Here is an 18,580-nt window from a genome sequence, read left to right on the forward strand (position 1 = left end):
TCACATAAACCCTAAATTCATTCTAGGCAGTTTTTTTTATATTTCTGGGAATTTATATAAGCACTCAATTTCCCTTAAGACTATTAAATAGAGCTCATTCCCAAATTAATTTTGATAATACTATCTGGATGTAAAGACATTTCATATCTATAATGAACATAGACATACTTACATCCACATATACACAGAGATCTCATAGTTCTGCTTGAGTTTAAAAAGGCCTTTTTTTTTTTCAGTCTCAGAAATTAAGAATGGTCTAGAGGAAGGTTCCTGAGAGCCTGGGTAGAATATTTACATCTCAAAAGCACAGGGAGAGATATGCAAGTTCCTCCTATAAAGCCAGTTTTTATTAACCACAAAGCAAAACGAGTTTTAGAATGTCAAAGGAGCCTCATCTCGGCCATGTCCAAGGGTGAGATTTCCTACTATCTCTGTTTTCTGATCCTCATTTGACGTGTCCCCTCTTGGAGGGGGACCCTTTCAGGGTGCCCACACTGAGAATGCGGCTCCGGTATCTAATAAAAATTCAAATGGCTTTACTTGACTTGTAAGTGAGGCTCCTCAGGGGAGATTGGGATGGCATCTTGCGGCACGCACTGGGGAGCCCCAGGCCCCATCAGTCCTCTTCTTCAGCTCCTGGGAGCTGAAAGGAAGGATGCTTAGTTCAGCCTTTCTCTCTCTGGGGACAGTGAGGGCGTTCCCTCATCCAATGTCCCTCTTTCCTGCAGTAAGTGCACTGACTAGGTCCTAGTTTCATTGGAAGTCTGCATACCCCACGTTGGGGGCAGGGGGCACTCATCCACACCTGGGGTGTTCTGCTTTTAGTCCTTTTCTTTTTTTTTTTTTTTTTTCTTCTGCCATGTCCTGGTTATTGAAAACCCTAAGGGCCACTTCAACTAGTTGGGAGGTGAGGATGCTAGGTCCCACCATAATCTTTCGAAGTTTGCAGCAAATATCTGGAGTACTCTGAGATACGAACTAGGTATTTATTACCACTGCACTTCTTGGATCCTTAGGGTCCAGGGTAGTGTATCTCCTAAGCCAGTCTCTAATCTTACCCAAAAAGGCAGAGGAATTTTTATTCTTTGCTTTTACAAAACTGAAAAGTTAGAAAATGGTGTTATAATTTAGTGAGCCATTCTCTATTTCTCCTGCTCACCTAGCTGGTATTGTGGCCAGACAGTATTGCCAAAAAAAAAAAAAAAAAAAGTTGTTTTTATTTTTTTTGTCACTGAGGTATAGCCATAGAGTTTCCAAAAATTCAGACTACACCCTAATGGGCTGTCAGAGGGGACAAATATATTGTCCCCCATATCCTCAGATCTGTTTGGTTGAAGATTTGTCCCTAACCAAGAGATCTATAATAAGTGTTGGTGGAGGCACAAATTCAGCTGTTCTTAGCCCACTGAAAATTTCCTTCTCTAGAGAGTTGGTAAGTAAGTTTTTCCAATTAATAATTTAAAAGTGTACACTCAGGTTGTTCAGGTATACCAAACTAGCACCCCTCTACAAGTAATTCTAGTTACCAGGACCCCCTAATGAGGGCCAAAGCCAGGAGAGACATAGATGGTCTCACTGAGGCCTTTCACAATCAGGCCTCCCTGATCAGCCTCCAAGACTTGGAGGACAGGGTTGTCCTACAATCTCTCAGACCCTCCAAGCTGACCAGACCAGATCAGATTAACTGTGCAGTCCCTGGATTGTCCCTTCGTTCCCCCTTGAGATGGGGACAGAGCCCTGAAGCTGATTTGCGGGGTAAATGGCACTCACCTCTCCAAAAGGACTACTTAGATGTGTAGAGTGGCTGCTGAGTCTGTTCTGTGAGTTGGGGTGTAGGCACCCAACAAAGCAGGTGCTAAGACAGATTCTCCTGTACCCATCCTCTCAGGTCCCCCAGCAACAAAGACAAATTCCCCCAGGTGAGCTGCCACAGCCCACCACGAAGCCTGTTGGGAGCTGGAAGAAACCAAGAGGTTAGCCAAGATGTCTTATCTAGGTTGCCAAAATTTGTTACCTGAAAACTGGATTCCCCTCTTGGTGGGTGTAGAGCCAAAAGACAAGCCAAAGAGCAGGTGAAGGAAGTATTTATTACTTGCAGCAAGTAAGGAGAACACCAAGGATCTTCCCCAAAGCAATGTCTCCCTGAACAGCAAAATTAGGGAAGTGGTAAGCTAAGCACATATGCATATTCATGAAAGGGCTTAAGCAGAGAAGAATTCAGAGTAGAATTGTGGCGAAGGTTGACAGAATCCAAGCTTTAGTTGATTGAGATCATTAGGGTCAGAAAAGTTCTACATCATCAGCTCTGAGGTTCTGGTTGAGATCTGTTGTGTGCGGACACAACGTGGGCGGTAAAAGAATTTACCAAAGACCTGAGGAATGTTTAGGAAAATTTAATAGGTGCACTGTTACTGGCAACAGGGGGCCACATGGATGAGATGTGCCTGCGTGAGCTCCGAGGGTGGCCATGCAGGGTCTTTTATTTGGAGGGACAAGGCTGTGACCACAAGGAGCAGGGGTGGTGTCATCAATTCACGCACAGGTACCAGAGTGGTTGTAAAATCTGTCAGGAACTCCTTTTTTTTTTTTCAATTGAAGAACAGTCAATTACAATAGGATTTATGAATTGATAAGGGCAGGAAATGAGTCCTGTCCACCTAGGGGATTGTGAGATGGGCTATTTCTTGGGGCGATTTAGCTTCGTTAGGATAAACACACATCAAGAGAAGATGTTTTTATCTTGCAGAAATGCAGGGACAGGAAGAGTACTGCAGTGGGCTGTGGGAGTTAAGATGTCAATAGGCTCCAGGCACAGAAAGCGCAGGAGTGGGGGTTTTATGACTCCCAGAGAGCACTAGCCTTCTCCACATGTTGGTTGAGTGCTTGCGGGGGAGGGGGTGGTTTAAATTCTCCACCACAGCTCAAGATGGTGCTTCAGGCTAATCTTTCCCACTGAAACAGAACTGGGAGTCTTTACAACTGATTTTTTATCTTTGCTATTGTTACTTCTCTTGCCTGATAACAGTCATTTGTTCTTTTGTTCCCTTAAGATCATTATTACTGAGACCTGTTTAAGGACAAGCATGATGGCCAGGCTTAGATCCCTGGATGGGTTAAGCCAACCATAGCTTCTCTTTGGTCAAGAAAGCCATGCCTGATTCCCTTTCTCCAGGGACCCACTACCTTATCTGCTAACAGCTCTCCATTGAATGTCAACTTCTTTACCTTCCTTGTTTAGCTTACTCTGTCATCTAATCACTGGGTACTAAGTTCCTACGTCATCTCCTCTTAAAAGCCTTCCTTCCTGCCCTGCTTCAATATCATTAGTGACTCTTATTATGTGTCATTGAATTACCATAAGCAATGCTGCATCAGAGCCTTCAACACACTGAACAGTCATTTATGGTCAACTGTCTTTCTCTCCCACCGTCTGGATTTTCCCTGCGGATAGGGCATTTTGCTCTACTTTGTATCTGGCAGCTAGGTGCTCATTAAATTTGCAATAAATGTTTGTTGAATAATCATATGATAGAGAAAAATAATAAATTATTAGTTATTTTAAAATCCTTCCTTTCCTGCATCTTTCAAGGAAGTTAGATCTCCACTAAGAACTTTGGTTTTGCACAGCAGAGTGATTCTTGGAAATGCAAATTATAGGAGCAAAAACAAAAACAAAAACAAAAACAAAACCAATTTCTTTGCTTGAGAAAACGTACAGCCAGACCTTCTGGAAGTGGAGTGTTTTCCCCACTGGCATGGAGAAAAAAATGTTAGATGGGAAAATGGGGTTGTTTGGCAGAAAGAGAAATGGCAGCTCCCACAAGATGTAGAATTTTGAAGAAAGAGATGTTTAAGAGTGATACATGTGGATAAAAAAAGGTGTTGCCTGCCATTTCAAGTAAACAATGAATGTTGCCTGCTGTTCCGGTAAACAATGAATTATGCCTGCATCAAGCCGGCAGTCTCTGCAGCCAGCCGCCCCTGATCATGTGCCCTGAGGGGAATTCAGGATGGAGAAAAACAAGCTACTGGCCCTAGATAGGTAAGATGCACATCAAAGGAATAATTTCAATGACCCCAGACTCTTGCATCTTCCCATACAGAGAAAGGCACTAAAATAATTAACTTGAGATACCTGTCTTTTGTGATTAGCAGTAATCTTTGGATGTTTGACTACACAGTTGTTCTTTTTGTTTTGTTTTGTTTTTTGTTTTGTTTTGTTTTTTTTTCCCAGCAAAAACTCCTATATTTCTTGGCTCTTCCCTTACCTCTTTGGAACAGTTCCTCAGAGCTATCTGAGAGGCTGTTTCCAGGCTATTGTCCTCAGTAATGTCTCTGAATAAAACATAATTTTCAACTTTTAGGTTGTGCAGGCTTTTTTTCAGTCAATATACACAATGTCAATTCCCTTTTCCATTTTCACAAGAACTTTAGTAACAACTGATAATACTTTTCTATTCTTTTTAGAGGATCATTTGGGATCTTGTGTTTCTTCCAAGTATAAGAAATTTATACAGCAGAAATGGACAAACAAGGGGCTTATCCAAGGAGGTCTAGTTGCATTTGGTTTACAAATAAATGAAGGATGACGGCTCTGGACACTCTACAGAAGCAGGTGAAGCTTCTGAGCAGCATCTTTCAGTGCGTGCAAGTTAACAAGTGCTCGTGGCCATTCACACCAACACACTCTGCTTTTCTCTCGTCAAGAGAAGCTGTGCTTCAACTTGTCAGCACCTCTTATTTATCATGAACAAATAGGATAGCTGAGCCCATACAAACACCAAGAACCCCTCAAATATTTTCAGTTCATGGTGGACTTCGGCAGAATAAAAGATTTTACGATTGACTATCTCCATGGGTTTAGGAAACCCGTATCTAGGTAAATAAGAATCATCAAGATAAATGACTAAATGACCCCAATTAAGGAGGTATCTGCATTTTGTAAAATATAATTCTTTATTCTTTCTGACGGAAGCGAAGCATAGACATGAGCTTTCATACAGACCAATATGACAGCCCCCAGTGTAATCTTGTGGCTTCTGAATCACAGTTTGGGAACCGCTGCCACCAACTTTCATTCTGTTCCCATTTTGGTCTCTTGGGATCCTCTTTGTATTCACTGGCATTCCCATCCTGATTCTCATCACCTCTCAAGCCTTCGCTGGAAGAAAGAGCTGCAGCAATCCTTACCCTCTGTGCTCAGCAGGGACTTTAAAAACATCATGAGGCAGTCAGAATGTTCCACATTCATACAAAGTTCCTTTTGGGGGTGGGGGCAAGGGGAAACAACCACAACAGCCAGAATAATGTTATTTATTGCTTGTCCACTGGGAATAGAACATGGCTGGCTGTGATGAGGCATGGCACATACTCATATACTATGATGAGGATGGAAGGGCAGAAAGCACTGGGGCTTGGGGTCGGAAAACCTAGGCTCATATCTTGACTTTGTCATTTATACTTACAAATTTCAGTAACTCATAAAACCTCTTTAAGATTTCACTTCTTTATCTACAAAATAGATATGATATTATCTACCTCACAGGAGGGTTTTAAGGATAAAGTGAGCTACTAGATGTAAAAGTTGCAGGACATTGAATCTGTGTAACTATTGCACATCCCTCTTCCATGTGGTTCAGTCTCTAAAAGAAGTTGTTTCAAGTAAATACAACCAAAGAGCCAAGAATAATTTAAAATAAGGGGTGGGGGGTGTAGTTCTAAACTTGCAAAATATTAGAGTATCTGGGTCATACTCTTGGCAAAATTTCTCACAATCCCTTTCCTATTCTTCTCACATCCCACAATTCTAAGAATCTTCTTACTTACCTAAATCCCTCCCCATCTCACAAAATACCTTTACCAATATCCCCCAGATTATGGAATATTTTTCTCTTGCTCATCTTCATCATGTAGACCAATATAGCATATCTGCCAACGCGTCTTCTTTCTCTTTGAATCTCTTTTTTTTTCCCCATTGTTTTCATCATGAAAGTTTAGGAACTGTGCATGAAAGAGAGGCACGCCTCAAAAAATCAGATGTCTTAGTCTAATTGGGCTTCTATTTAAAAAACCCCAAGATTTGGTGGCTTATCAACCATAGAAATTTATTCATCACAGTTCTGGAGGCTGGAAGTCCAAGATCAGGGTGCCAGCATGGTCAGGTTCTGGTCAAAGCCCTCTTCTGGGTTGCAGACTGCTGACTTCTTGTGTCCTCACATGGTAAAAGGGACCAGGGAGCTCTCTCATGCCTCTTTTATGAGGGCTTTAACCTCATTCATGAGGGTGGTGGTCCACCTAATCACCTCCCAAAGGGCCCCCTCCTAATACCGTCACATTGAGCATCATGATTTCAACACATGAATTTTGGGGTTCATAAACATTCAGACCAGATCATCAGGGAATGTGGACAAAAGACTAAGAACTAAGACTAAGATAGCATCCCTCTCTTCAGGAAAGGGAAAAGGCTGGCAGCATTTATATTTTAATAACTGCTTGACTTTGTCATACTTGGAAAGAGACAGACTGAAAGCCAGTCACAGAACAAGACTTGCAATCAGAAGTTCAGGCAATCTTCCTGGGCATCTGGAGTCACAGTCTGGAGCAGAGCTGCTATTTTCTGATTGGAGGATAGCAGATGAAGGTCTAGCTTCCAGGTGCTTCCTCATATGGTCAGCATCCAGTCCAGGAATTCTGTGTCCCTCAGCAAGCAGGACAGGTGTTCTCCCAAGAGATTCCACTGCAGCTGGCATCTGCACGGTCACAAATCCTTTCTTCTAGGCATAGGCTATGCAAATACTTGTCTGCAGTTTTGCAGAAAGAAGAACTAGTGAATGTCTGAGCTCATCAAAAATGTCACATCCTGCTAATGCAAAAACTTTCCGTTTTCTTGCACTCCCAAACTCATCTCTAGGTCAAATTTAGCACCTCTTTTCTGAAAACATACTTGGGATTTCTCCTCAAAACCATTCAAATGGTCACCTCACTGAAAAAAAAACAAAAAAAAACAAAAAAAATGTGGCAGGTGTTCACATAAATAATCTCAGGCTGTTTCTTTACTTTTCTTCTTTCTCTCTTTTTAAAAAATCTCTTGAGAATTGCTTTCACTTCTGGGGGAGAGTCACCAACAATGAGGTTGATTTAAATTTTGATCATATTGTTTCCACAAGCCATTTTCAGTTAATATTCCCACATATAACATTCCTGCAATATTTCTGTGGAAGAGGCCACTGTCAGTCAAGGTATTTTATTCTATCAATTCAACCTGATTTTTATCTGACTAATTTTTTTTTCTTGATTAAATGCCATTCATACTGATGTTTCTAAATCTAGGTGGCCACATACCAATTTTCCCCATACTGACCACATCTCCTTGTTCAAGCTGTCGTCCCGTATGAAAGGCTGTGTGCCAAGTCATGCCCATCATGTCTTTCAAAACCCATCTCCAAACTTCCATCTCTCATGCACTCCATTCCCCAGTTAGCTCCACCACACTTTGATAGCTTCTTACAGACTTCTGCACATTCTTAAGTCATCACTAGGATGTGACTTTGCATCTGTTGGTTCATTGTCATTTTTTTTAACCCCTCCTATGCTATTTCTATTTTTTATTAGTTATTTCCTTTGCAACCTTTCCCTTGCTTACCAATTTATTTAGCCCAGTGGATGCTCAGAGTAGATTAGTAAACCTTCAATCCATGCTCATTTTTCTGATTTCCAGAAAAAAAAATTTTTTTTAAAACAGACATACCACTTTAATGAAAACACATGCTTTGCTGGTATTGTTTCCTGAGTGGGGCATAACTAAGTTTCTTCATTGATTTTGGCTTGGATGGGGTACCAGGGATTGAACTCAGGACCTCCTGGGTGTTGAACATGCGCTCTATCTTTTAAGCTATACCTTTCCCCCAGATACACTACTTTAAAACTTAGGGAGTGGCCCTTTCGTGCACTGAAAGGATCTGAAGCTAAAGCTATTGTTAGACAAAGCTAGGCACAATTCCTAGTTTTGCTTTTGACAAGTTTCTAAATCTCTCAGCCTCCTTATCCGTGAAATGACTAAGATAATGCTTGTCTCCTGGAGTTCTTGGGGAAATTAATGAAATAATTAAATAGCCACGGAAAGCACCCTTCTAGATCCTGCCAACTTGGAAGATGTTAAAGAAAAAGGAAACTAGAATTATGGGTGAGTTTCCAGTTTTCCAACACTCCACCGCATGCAGAGTAAACACTCCTAACAGGCTGACCTAATGCCCCCTTGAGAGTCTGAAGTTTGGGGTGTGGGAGACAGTGTGGACAGGCTACCTGGAGATGAGCACACCTACATTCCAGGGGTTATAAGGGAAAGGGCAAGAAATCAGACATTCTATTCAGTATCGTTTGAAACTCTCTTCCAGCAAGCCTGGAGGTTTACATTTTGCCACAGGACCCTGATTCAGATCTACTTTTTGGTTTATCTGGAGGCTGCCTGGACTAAAATAAATAAAGAATAACACATAAGTATCCCTGGGAGGGCTCCTCGTTGGCGGTTCTCATGGAATCTGAGTTAGACGATACTCCTCGCGTGACAGACAAGGAAAGGTTTTAAATCTGCCCTGGAACCTCACACAACAGCCTAGGGGTAGCTGGTCCTGCAAACGATGAAGAAATAAATGAACAGAGGGATGGAGAAATAGATCATGAAGAACGAACCAATGACACAGAGCCAGGACTAGATCGCAGACAGGGGTCCCCGTTGGGGGCTATTTTCTTTATAGCTGCTTTTATGACTCGTGCCCCACCTCCCCCTTTACAATTTCTCTTCCTCTGCCCTCTGCCACTTGTAATTTCACGCTCCAACTCTACCCCTTCCAGAAGTGTGCTGCCCTCCCGGCTCCTCCGCCCCTCCCTGGCGCCCCGCCCCTCCGCCGCGAGGCCCCGCCCCTCCGCCCCGGCCCTGAGGGATGAATGGCAGCTACGCCGCTGCTCCTCTCGGGGCGCTGATTGGCCGCCCAGCGCGGTGACGCGCTGGCGCCAGGGGGAGCACGCAGGCGGGCCGAACGGATGGGGGCGGAGCTGGGCTCGGGGCGGGGCGCGGGCGCCCGGGGGCGGAGGAGCCCGGAGGCGGGAGGCGGGAGGCGCCCGGGCCGTTTAAGCGGCCTCCCTCCCGCCCCCAGCTGCCCGGTTTGGCTTCGGCCCGGTCCCGACCCCCAGCCTGACCCATTCCATCCCTGACCCGCCGAGCGGTCCGCCGGGCACGCGGCGGCCTCCGGAGCAGCCCAGGCTCATGAGGGCCGCCCGCCCGGCCGCCGGCGCAGACGAGACAGAGCTCCCGGCCCCCGAGGACGAGCAGAGGATCAATGCGGTTCCAGAATCGATTCCAGCGGTGAGAAGCATGGCGCCCCCGCCCCTTTGCTCGTGCCGGAAAGGTCCTGGATCCCGCCTCCTGCGGCGTGGGTCCCGGCTCCTCACCTGGGTCCATCCCTGGTGGATCTGGCGCTTTGGCCGGGCACTGACATGGGAGATTCCGCGCCCGGCTGTCCCTGGGCAATCCTTTTCCTCCTAGCACCAGGATCTCGTGTCTGACCCCGGTACCTCCTCGCGATCTGCTGACCAGACCTCGGATTCCCAGACCTCAGACCCCGAGCCTGCCCTCCTCCCAGGGGATCTCATTGCTCACCCGGCTTCACCCTCTGACTGCTATCCAGGCAGGGCTCTTGCTTGCTCGGAGGACCCGACCCCCAGCCGCAGGCGCCACCCCTGGGTCTTCCAACCCTGGCATTGCCCTCCGTCACCCCTTGGGAGGCGCAGCGTGGGGGGTCTCTTGGGAGGCGCAGACCTGGGGCCGGTTGGCCGCTGCGCCCTGCAGCGAGATTTGTGGTAAACTGGGGGTGCTGGGCGTGTTAGGTGCTTTGTCTTTGAACGGCCTAGCAGCAGGGAAACTGAGGCACGCTCTGCCGGTTTAGCCTTGCCTGGCCAAGTGCGGGCCTTGTGGGTTCTCAGGTTTGGAGTCCCAGGGCATGCTATTTTGGGCGCTGCGGAGGGGCAAGTTAGCATTCGGGTGATGAGACCTGCTGTTGAGTCGCCTGTGTTAGGAAAGGAGGAGGAGGAACCGAGGAGGCACCACCGGAAGGCTGGCCGGCTGCTCTGTCGCTTGAGAGCTGGTGGGAACGCCAACCTGGGGAGGTCCCGTGGCCTTAATCCCGACTCCGGGTCTCTACCATCTAGCAATGGATGGAGGCTGGCCTTAGTTCCGAGAGGAAGCGCACGGCCGTTTTTTTTTTTTCCCCTTAATTCTTCGTTTAAGTGGGTGAAAGTTCACATCTCCTGTGTTTGTGTTAACTCCATCCCTTTGTCTGAAACAGGCAGCCATCCCCGCTCCCAGAACTTCACCCTGAGCAGGCTAGCTTAGTGTGCAGTGACAGAGGGGATATGAAAAAAGAAAAAGAATGCATGAAATCTTTCAAGGAGGTTATTGTTGCCTTTTAGGCACTGCCTTTTATTTCAAGATTTGAAGGTGCACTTTTTTTCTTTCCAACTCCCTAATCCATCGACGCACTCTCCCCCCTTAAGCATATCTCATTCCTCCTGTCCCTAAGGGTGAAGGAGTGAAATGAAATATACACAGGGAGAGTTGTGGTAGACTGTGCCACCAGAAGTGTTTGAAGTCTTGGGTCAACTTCTGAATATTGCTTATCACTCAGGGTGTTGAGTGCCTGGTAGTATTCCCCTAGTAGGAACATCCTATCAGTATTCTAAAGCAACCATGATGTTCTGGCTTTAGAACATGAAGTCAAGCAGTGAAGACTGGAGGGGCTTTAAGGGAGGCTATGACATCGGTTCAGTCGTGTTGGGAAAACCCTATGCATGTGGTTTGTTTGATTTGGTTTTGCTTCTCTGCACATCTGTGCTCTTCCTGTTTTCAGAGAACAGTGGCAATATTCTGTGAAATTACCGGGTTTTATTTGATTAAGGGTTTGTATTGCTTTCCCATCCTTTGAATTCTTCTCTAGAAAGAAAATAAAAGGATCTGTTTTATTATTTGTTGCACAAACATTTAAAGTGTTAGGAGAAAGGAAAAACAATCCAACCAACCTTCGTATAGGATCGTATCATCTCAGTTTATGAACTATCTTCTTTTTGCTGGACACTAGTCTATCCAGTCCTTATTATCACAGTTGTAATGTGACTTTGTATTCTATTTCATTCATTTAAAAATGAAAATTACAGGCGTTTTCTTTTGGTGCAGCATAGATGTCATAATTTTCTCAGTGGCTGCACAATATCAATGGATATTTAACAGTTATTTTCTTGATGACATCTAGACTTACCCTGATTTTCTATGATGACTGAATGGTCCTATAATTTCTTATTTTTCTGTTATAGGCTATCGTGGAAAGATAGTTTTAAGGGTCAATTTGAACTCTGAAATAAAGCCTGCAAATATAAAGTAATGTAACAGTAAAATTCTGGGTTTTTGTGGTCCATGCATTAAAATGTTGAGACTACTGTTCCGCACCTCTTAAAGCTGTTTATTATACATCTTTTGAGCATTCAGGATAGTTACAGGTAGGTAAGTGGCAGAGGAAGTGGAGGGAGGGACACTTCTTTGAACACATGTGCTCCTCCCGATATATGTATCAGGACTCCACTGAAGAGCACTTGGCTGCAGTAAAAACATTTCATTAGGCCATAGTTTGTGGCTATGTCTAAATGGTAAGAAAACCTGAACACCTTGCTGGTTTTGGTTCGTTCATAATGGAAACTTGGCGGTCACTGTGGCTTTGGACCAGCTTCCGGAGCTCTGCTGTACCTGTGGAGGGGGCCGTATGGACACTTAGCCCGCTGTCCTAAGTGGAGGGCTTTATGCAGGCGTGGCTTCTCAGAGGGCTTAGGGTGTGAAGAATCCCACCGGGACTCCTTTTATCTTTCTTGCTTTATCCCATCCACCCTTGATTCCTTCCCTCAACTGCCCCACCCCGGGGAGGGGGTCATTCTCTCCCTTTCACAGCATCTCGGATGAATTAGAATACCTGCTAACATTTATCTAGTGCCTACCTGTGCCAGGCAGTGGCAGGCTATCTGTAGATTACTCATCTCACCCTCAGCTGTAACCCTGGAAGGCAAATTGTATACTCATTTAGTAGAAGAGCAAATAGGGTCAGAGAGTAAAAGAGAACTTGCCATCATCACACAACTAGGAAGGGGCAGACTGAAGGGTTCAATTTCACATCCCTCTCTACTGCCTATGCAGCCATTTACCTGTCTCCCCGCCCACCACATCTGACAGCGCCGGGGCCTTGGACGCACAGAGCTTCTAATGTATCTTGTGGGTACATACGCATTTCTTCACCCTGGCAACCAAAAATCCAAGGAAACGGATGTTTCTTCAGCCCCATCCTTGTGACCACTGGTTAGCTTTAAATTGAATATGCCGTAAAGCATCTTATTCAAAAGCATTAGGAAGTCTTCCAAGACTGCCTGTTGTGTTTTTGTTTTTGTTTTTGTTTTTGATTTTTTTGCGTGTTCTCAGAGCATTGAATCATAGACATGAGGTAGTCTCCTTATATATGCCATCTCCCTTATTTAATAATTAAGTTAAACATCCCTTACCACTATCTCCACCTCTGGCAACAGACACTTTTCCTAAACATCGTGCTTATCCATGTAGGGGAGCTAATAGGTGCTGTGCGCAGGGATCAGCTTCTGTTGCTCCATCAAGTGATGTCCAAGACCTTGGAATGTCCATGGTCTTAATTAGCCTTTAAGAATTTCATCTTCACGAGATTCAGGATTCTCTTGGCTCTAAGACTGCTTGTTTTCCTTTGTTCCCAGACAGAATCCCCAGTGAAACCAACTGACAATGGGCTTTCTTGGTCAGGATAAAATGGTTCAGCCGCAGGCAGAATATATGTCTATTCATTCATTCAGCATTTATTTATTAAACTTCAGCTATAAGCTGGGCCTTGTGCTTGGGACTGGAAAGGACCTGGTGGACAAGACAGCCTTCATGGAATTCCCATTACAGAGGGGAAACGTGAAATAAGAAACAAGTTAAAAAAGTCAAATTCTGGGGGACAGATATAGCTCAGTGGTAGAATGCATACTTAGCTTGCATGAGGTCTTAGGTTCAATGCCCAGTGCCTCCTTGAATAAACCTAATTACCGCCCCCTGCCAAAAAAGTCGGATTCTTAGTAAGTGTGATAAGGGCTCTGGTCGAGTGGGGAGGGCTGAGGTGATACTTTGGGAAGGAAGGTGAGGAAAACCTCTCTGAGGAGGTGACATTTGAGCTGAGCTTGACAGGTGAGAAGAGGGCTAAGGATTCTGGAGAAGAATGTTCCAGGCAGAAATAAGCAGCAAATGTAGGTGCCTGGAGGCAGGCCACACCTTGGTGGTTTGAGGAGCAGAAGGGATGTGGTGTGGCTGGAGGGGAGAGTGAGAGGAAGGTAGCTTCAGGCTGGAGAAGTAGTGAGGCCTTGTGGCCCACAGAGGATCGCACTGTTATCTGAATCACCTTGGGAAGCCAGACGGGTTTTAACCTGGGCTGGGGTGTGCGGTGGGGATCTGAGTTGATAGACTGTTGCTACGGCTGGATAAAGAAGAGAGTCCTTCTGCGGACAGGCACGGAGACCATTGACAACACTTGCATTTGGAGTATGAGAAACACAGCAGAATCAAGGATAAATTCTGAGATTTGATCTTAGGCCTCTGAGATCTGTTGGTAGGTTGCAGGTTTACTTTTGGAAGGCATGCTGCTTTGGGCTACATTTGGAGTGTGCTAAGTTGTGTCCCTGGGTCCCCATCTGTTCCTTCCCTGCCCAGTTTTGAAATGCTGTCATGGGGAGAGTGTAAGGACACCGGACCAGGGGGAAGCAGGAGAGAGTGTTTAAAGAGAAAGTGAGAGGATGAATAAACCCTCCTTCACTAATAGCTTTGTTAAGTGTGGTTCCCACACCCAGGACTGACTCACCTTCCCCTAGACCCTCTAAAGCAGGCTGGAATCTCTCTTCCAGCACTAGCGCTGGGTGACCATCAGGGAGGCTCTGCTTTAAGCAGAGGCATCTTCCATAACCACTTGTGGAAATACCTGTTTCCCATAACTCTTGAGAATCCTCCTCATCTTTTTGTGGGGAAGAGAATAGACTCATCGTGGGGGAGTATATTTGCATTTTACATCTGCTTTTCCATTTAGATCTTGGGTGACTAATTTCATAGTGATTTCTGCAAGAGCCTGTATTACATACCCTGGGCGATCAGAGAGAAATGGGAAAGCTGCATTGTAAATTTCCCAGCAAAACCACATGCTGTCGGTCCCACGGGGTCCCAGACAGTGATCTGTGCCTAACATGCCTGCTCTTCCCCTTCCTTATTGCCCGATGGGAGACTACCTTTAAGACACATGGGTGGAATGTTTTCCTCTGCAACTTCTGAGTTTATTTTTAACCTGAGTGATTCCAGGTGGGCAGGGGCTAAGCTGTCACAAGCATGACCACCCAGCTTCTTTGCTTTTAGGAGAAAATGTGGAAGTCTATCCCTGTTGCTGTGTAACGACCTATTTTTAGATTGGGCGGCCAGAGATATAAATTGCTATTTTAGTCTGCAGCCTGGTGGTGGGTAGACAAATCCTACTTACTGTGCCCTACACAAAGCACTTGCAACTGCATCTACGCTCAACTATCCTGGAGCCGGGCTCTTCACCCTTTGCAATTCCTAATAGGGTATGCTACTTACAGCCCTGTCGTTATGTCTCAGGGTAATGACGAGGGAGGTCCTTGAATACTTGGGACATTTTTATAGCATTCTTCCCAAGAGGGTAATTATTTTCCTTTTTGCAAATAATTGCCGTATAGCAACACTCTCCTCCCTTAGGAAATTAGTCAGATTATTTAAAGGATTATCAGGGGAGAAAAGATTAATTTATCTTTATGTGAGAATAGCTTGGAATAATTCTGAAGCCGTGAACTGAACATTTCTCTCAAATAGTTTTTAAGCCACCTGGTGAATTCCATTCCATAAGTATATACTTTGCACACTGGTTAGATGGCTACCCACTGGTGGTCCAAGTAAGATGTCTTCACTGTCCCAAACCCACTCCCCAGTGGACTTTCCACCTGGACTCTATGTCTGGTTAGCAGGGAGTGCCGCTTGATTTTTGTTTATTTGCTCTAAGGATAACAGGCCCTTCTTAATTCAGGGAGAAATTGTTGGCTAATCTTTTGTTCATAAACTGGGCCTGTTTGGAATGGCTTGACCATGTGTTTCAGCCAGTTTTTGGCAGCCTGGCTCTGCCATTTGGTTTAGCCTGGTACCATTTTTTTTTCATCATGTTAATGAATAAGGTATGACTAGTCAGAACTCGTTAGTGACGAATAAAATCTCCTCTCCCACTACCTCCACCCCCTTAAACTAGCTCAAGCAGAAGGCTACTTTGTTGTGCAAAGCCTGTTGCCATCTTGCAGGCTCCGAATGCTGCCTGAATGCTGAGACCTGAATCCTGCATGGTGCCAGGGCTCTTTTACCTCCTTTGTTTCTCTGCACCTGCTTCTTTCAGGTAGCTGCCTCTTTTTTATATACATTCCTGAGTTTGCATCTCCCTCCTTCTAGGGAACACAGACTAAACCAGAATCCGTCATGAAACGTGGCACAGGTATGGGTCGGGGTTGGGGGTATCCTCACCCACAAACTGGAATGGAGGAATGCTCTTCATCTCTTTTGTTCCTGTGGTACTTACATGTCTCACTGTTTTTCTCGTTGCCACAACCTAGCCAAAGGGAGGTATGGAATATGGGCATATGTTTATATATGTAACAGATTTTGATGGTTAGATATATACACACAAATTTTATAGCCAATGTATCAGGTGCTAGTCATATATTTAGATTTTGAAGAAAACTCAATTCAGGAAGATGCAGGTGAAAAATGTACCTCCTGTTTCAGGTGGCCCGGAGGCAGCCGGGTATCATTTATTTAAGCTGTCTGGTGCCGGAACAGGTAATGTAATATAGGGAGACTAGTTGGACAGGCCTGCTATTCAAGAGATGGAGGGTTTAAAGATCTACATGTATAAAGCTGCATACATTTTGAGAGAGGAAATAGAAACCTTGCAGATGCACTGAATTTGCATTAAATGGCAGTTACCAGTGGTATTTGTAAAGTTTACAAAAATTACCTTGATTTTTTTTTTCCTGTTAAGATTTAAGAATTGATTGTGCCATTTAATTTTTTTTTTTTTTTTTTTTTTTTTTTTTACTGTGGGGGTGCCAGTTGAAGTGGGTGTATTTGGTTTTTGTTTGCCCTTGGCTGGTGGAAGGTTTTTCTTTTGTATACACTGAAAGATACTTAATCCCATAAACTAGGGCATTTGCTGTCGGACCATTGCTATTGGCTTGGTTTACACCCAGTTAGTGGCTTTGGTTTTGTTCCCGTAACTAGGTATTTCCAGGAGTCACCTCTTCAGTTAGAACAGACCAAACAACCACTGGCAAGCCTCCCCATTGTTCTTTACTCGCTCCGAGCTTATCCCACGTTGTGTCTCTGTCTCTACAGGTTCATGAACCACCCAGCCCCCGCCAATGGCCGCTACAAACCAACTTGTTACGAACATGCTGCTAACTGTTACACACATGCAGTGAGTACCAGTTTTCTGCCTTTCCTGTCCTTCCCCAGGGGCTGTGGTGGGAGGAGGGGCAGTCATCTCTGTTACCCTCAGCCCCATTAGTCAGGTTTACTCATTTCTGTGACCTCACCTACCATGGCATCAGTGCTGGGTCGTGTCACCAGATTCCGTGTGAGCGTGTCAGATACTTTGAGTGTTCTGACCTTCAGTCAGCTCTGTCCCTCCTGGACCTGCTTTCTTGGACAAGGGCTTCTTTAGAAGAATAATATGGTAAGTACCATAGTTATTAGGAAAACCAAAGAAGACTACTTCACAAAGACTGTCACCCCTAGAATGAAACAAATCGCCTTTTCAAGACAGTCAGCTGTGGTCATTTGTCAAGAAGAGTTCACAATTTGTTGGAAAAAGTGGCTTTTTTTTTTCACTACATGATTCCCTAAAACAGGTAGCGCCATCCTCCCCCTCCCCGCTGTGGCCACTGCTTCTCAGAGCAGATGTTAGTCCACACCGTAGAAGAAAAGGCTGATTTAATCCCTAAATTCTTACTTAATTTTTTTTCTTCCTATAAAAGCAAAACATGTTCATTATAAGAAGCTTAGAAAATACTGAAAAATATAAAAGAAAAACAAAACTACCTAGAAGTAAATTGTTAACATTTGGCTACATTTCTTCCTTTTGTGTATGGTGTTTGTGGATGTGTATGTATTTTCATATTAATGTCATTATTGGCATTTTCTTGTGTCATTATAAATTTCCCTTTATGATTTCATTATTCCCTTTGAAAGTTGCATTTAGTGAGACTTTTGAGGGAAAGATAATGGCTGGTATATCATCTGAAGACAAGAAATAGAGAAGAAGACAAATTTATTCCTTTAGTGAAGAGTGTTTAGAACAGGTGAATTTAATTATTTTAGACAATGTTAGTACAACATGTAGGTGACATATATATGCTATTAGAATAAAATTTGCTTGAATTCAAGTTGTTCCTTTTCATTTCTTTAATTCCCTTCTCCAAAGAATAGTTAATGTTTCCTGTAAAGGAATCACGATGCCAAATAAATGTGAAATAAACTAGTTTTTGGTGGATTCCTTTCTAATCTAATAGAACAATACCATTTCGTCGTTACTTAGTGGAAATTCAACTTATAAAGTATCAATTTTATGTATTGTAATAGTAGAATTCAGATACTACTTGGTAATACTAAAACATTATTCTCCTTTATCACTGAATGTTCTTTTTCCTTAGATGCTCAAGATTTTTATTTAAATAATTAACATGCTGAAATCGTGCTCCTTTTTTTTTTTTAAGAAGAAATTTTCTACCTGGCATGCCTACCCCTGGATTCCATAAAAGGGCTTCAGTAATGAAATTTGGAGTAACTTCACTAGTGGACAGTCTCCCTGGACCCGTGGCTTAGATCTGGTGACAGGAAGGATTTGGTGGAATTCTCTAGACTTGAGCTGACCCCTGTCTTTGCCTTCATGACGTGCTTTCTGAAGTGAGCTTCACAAAACCAGAGAGTTAAAATATTTAGAGGCCAAACTTGGTTTTAGAGAATGCATAGCCTGATTTGATTGTTGGCTATACTTGCCTAGATATCCATCTTTTATTCTTTTTTTTTTTTTAATTAAAGTATAGTTGATTTACAATATTGTGTTAGTTTCAGGTGATTCAAAGTGATTCGGTTTTATATATATGTATAATATATAGATTACTTTCCATTGTAGGTTATCACCAAGATACTGAATATAGTTCCCTGTGTTACATAGTAATAAATTCCTGTTCCTTATCTATTTAATGTATAATAGGTTTCATGCTCCTGATTTGTCTCTCCCCCTGCCCCCTTTCCCCTTTGGTAACCACAAGTTTGTTCTCTGTGTCTGTGGGTCTGTTTCTGTTTTGTATGTAGATTCATTTGTATTAATTTTTTAGATCCCACATATAAGGGATATCGTAATATTCATCTGACTTACATCACTTAGTATGA

The 18,580-nt window shown here is 43.9% G+C and overlaps 1 protein-coding gene and 1 long non-coding RNA gene across 4 annotated transcripts in view; one reads left to right on the forward strand and one right to left on the reverse strand.

Moving 5' to 3' along the window:
- On the reverse strand, positions 1–10,478 carry LOC116669283. 2 transcript variants are annotated; one of them, XR_004326643.1, is made up of 3 exons: positions 9,448–10,478; positions 1,771–1,956; positions 1–643 (listed from the first exon to the last, which is right to left on the reverse strand). It is a non-coding gene; the product is annotated as an uncharacterized LOC116669283 (long non-coding RNA). The 2 variants fall into 2 exon arrangements; XR_004326642.1 differs by lacking the exons at positions 1–643; positions 1,771–1,956 and adding an exon at positions 6,084–6,800.
- Positions 9,055–18,580, forward strand: part of MMD (monocyte to macrophage differentiation associated) — a 26,225-nt gene continuing 16,699 nt past the window's right edge. Inside the window, exons 1-2 of one of the 2 annotated variants that reach the window (XM_014553680.2) lie at positions 9,055–9,361; positions 16,523–16,604. In XM_014553680.2, the coding sequence (XP_014409166.1) occupies positions 9,336–9,361; positions 16,523–16,604 (108 nt within the window). In that variant the 5' untranslated portion in view covers positions 9,055–9,335. The remainder of the gene's footprint in view (positions 9,362–16,522; positions 16,605–18,580) is intronic. The other variant, XM_006178146.2, reaches the window with a different exon arrangement.

The sequence above is a fragment of the Camelus ferus genome, chromosome 16 (assembly GCF_009834535.1).
Source record: "Camelus ferus isolate YT-003-E chromosome 16, BCGSAC_Cfer_1.0, whole genome shotgun sequence".
In the NCBI taxonomy this organism is placed as follows: Eukaryota; Metazoa; Chordata; class Mammalia; order Artiodactyla; family Camelidae; genus Camelus; species Camelus ferus.